The 2406-nt window shown below is 36.2% G+C and overlaps 1 protein-coding gene across 1 annotated transcript in view; it reads left to right on the top strand.

The window, feature by feature from the left end:
- Nucleotides 1-2406, top strand: part of LOC106879656 (inter-alpha-trypsin inhibitor heavy chain H3) — a 46780-nt gene that overhangs the window by 11680 nt on the left and 32694 nt on the right. The window contains exon 6 of the mRNA XM_052967932.1: nt 1473-1630. Coding sequence (XP_052823892.1) covers nt 1473-1630 — 158 coding nt within the window. The remainder of the gene's footprint in view (nt 1-1472; nt 1631-2406) is intronic.

The following is a 2406-nucleotide window of genomic DNA, read 5'->3' as shown; positions in this document are numbered from 1 at the left end:
ATGTGTGTGTGTGTGTGTATGTATGTGTGTGTGCTTGCGTGTATCTGTGTTTATGTGTGAACGTGTATCACATTCATTTCTTCATTACATTATTTTTTTTTTCTTCATATATTGTTTAAAAATTATTTATTCTTCATAAATTGTTTATTCTTATTCTTTCACTTTCTATTTGCTTCTTTCTCTCTCTCTCTCTCTCTCTCTCTCTCTCTCTCTCTCTCTCTCTCTCTCTCTCTCTCTCTCTCTCTCTCTCTCTCTCTCTCTCTCTCTCTCTTTAGCCCGTCTCCCTCTATCTCACTATCTCACTATCTCATTATCTCTCTCGTTCACTTTCATCTACACTTTTGAGTATGTGCGCGATTCCATATTTCTATGTATGCTGGCATGTATTTTGTGTGCTTTTGTTATATATCCTTATATACATACACGCGTATATTTATGCATAACTATATTGGTGAGACCGACTCTGCCTTTTGCACAGGCTGGATCGATATGAGATGGGCACCAGTCAGGTACCAGAGTTAATTCAAAAGGCAAAACCCTCACCCACTAAACTTTTGTTCTCACGCATATGTTATTTTGGACTGTTGTTATGTATTTTACTTCTCAGATCTCTCGACATTACTTGTTCCGGTTAATTCTGTGAGAGCAGGTTGCAACCTTTTGTTAAGTGTCTCAAAGGGTCTCTCAGGGTCTTTTTAAGATTAACACTCTTAGTGGAATAGGAAGTATTGTTAGATTTTTATCTGCGTATTGCAACTTGCTTGTTTAAAAGATTATTTATATCCAGACATTAAGTTTTCAAACCCAATCTCATCTCTTATTAATAACTGAGATTATTAATTTTGTATAGTATTTTACAATTAGTATATTGTTTAAAATATGCATTTAGCATTCTCCCCTTATTCTCTAAACATGGTTTAACAAAGGAAGCCTTTTTCGTCATATCTCCTTGATCTGCTTTGGATAATAGCTAAATTTTCTTTAAATCACACTCTGGGGGTTTGAAGAAAAGGAACACATTCAATCATGCATTCCTAGATACACTTAACAAGACTGAACTGTCCTGGCTGGAACGTCTCTAAACATTGGTCAGCTCGTGCCAGAGATCATGTAGGGCCAAGCATTAACAAGTCCATATGTATGAATATTAAAAGTCTCGGGTTCTTTGTGGTCACCATGACCTCTCATTGAAAGATAATGTAATTGCGATTGGTTTTATACTCATCAAAATATAAAACGTGTAAGAAGCGCAATAAATATTTGCATTTCCTGTGGGTGGCTAACTTTTGAAATATCTATGCCATAATGCTCGTCTTTGTTTTTCAAATAGGATTAAATATGATAATCTTAGAGGTTTATTACTTATCCCCTAAACAAAATTGATTTTATGGATTTTTTGATTGCCACATAAAGGTTAAAAGTAAATAAAGCTCTATTTAAGTGATTTACGATATTTCTTGGATTTTTTTCAGAACGTAAACCTGAAATCACTTCATGTAATCAGTGATATTAAATATCGATTTGCTACCACTTTAGTTTCCATGAAATATTATAACCCGCACAATTTTTCAGTCAGCGCAGACTTACACGTAATGGTGCCCCTTAATTCATTTATATCGGATTTTTCTATGTAAGTATAATTCATTTTCCGCAACATATATTTCTAGTCTATCCTACTGCTGTTTCTTTTTTAGCCAAAGAAAACGAAGTTCTCTTGGTATAAGTTATCGAATACAGCGGACCATTTGATGTATTAATTTTTAGAAGTCATTAATTATATTTAGACGTTCGGTTAATGACCCAACGATTTGAAAAAGCATACATCAGCGTAGGCGTGACTGTGAGGTAAGAAGCTTGCTTTCCAACCGGTTCCGGGTTCAAACTCGCTGCGTAACATCTTGGGGCAAGTTTCTTCTACTATAGCCTCGGGCCGACCAACGCCTTGTGAGTGGATTTGGTAAACGGAAGCTGAAAGAAGCCCGTCGTATATATGTGTATATATATATATATATATATGTATGTGTGTGTATATGTTGTGTATATGTTGTGTATCTGTGTTTGTCATCCCAACATCGCTTGACAACCGATGCTGGTGTGTTTAGGTCCCCGTAACTTAGTGGTTCGGCAAAAGTGACCGATAGAATAAGTACGAGACTTACAAAGAATAAGTCCTGGGGTCGATTTGATTCGACCAAAGGCGGTGCTCCAGCATGGCCGCAGTCAAATGACTGAAACAAGTAAAAAAAAAATTAAAAAATAAAATAAAATATGTGTGTGTGTGTTTGTGTGTCTGTGTTTGTCCCCCCAACATCGCTTGACAACCGATGCTGGTGTGTTTATATCCCCGTAACTTAGCGGTTCGGCAAAAGAGACCGATAGAATAAGTACTAGGCTTACAAAGAATAA

This window comes from Octopus bimaculoides, chromosome 5 (assembly GCF_001194135.2).
Source record: "Octopus bimaculoides isolate UCB-OBI-ISO-001 chromosome 5, ASM119413v2, whole genome shotgun sequence".
NCBI lineage: Eukaryota > Metazoa > Mollusca > Cephalopoda > Octopoda > Octopodidae > Octopus > Octopus bimaculoides.
Note: the sequence above shows the minus strand (reverse complement) of the source record. Positions and strands in the feature narration are given on the sequence as shown.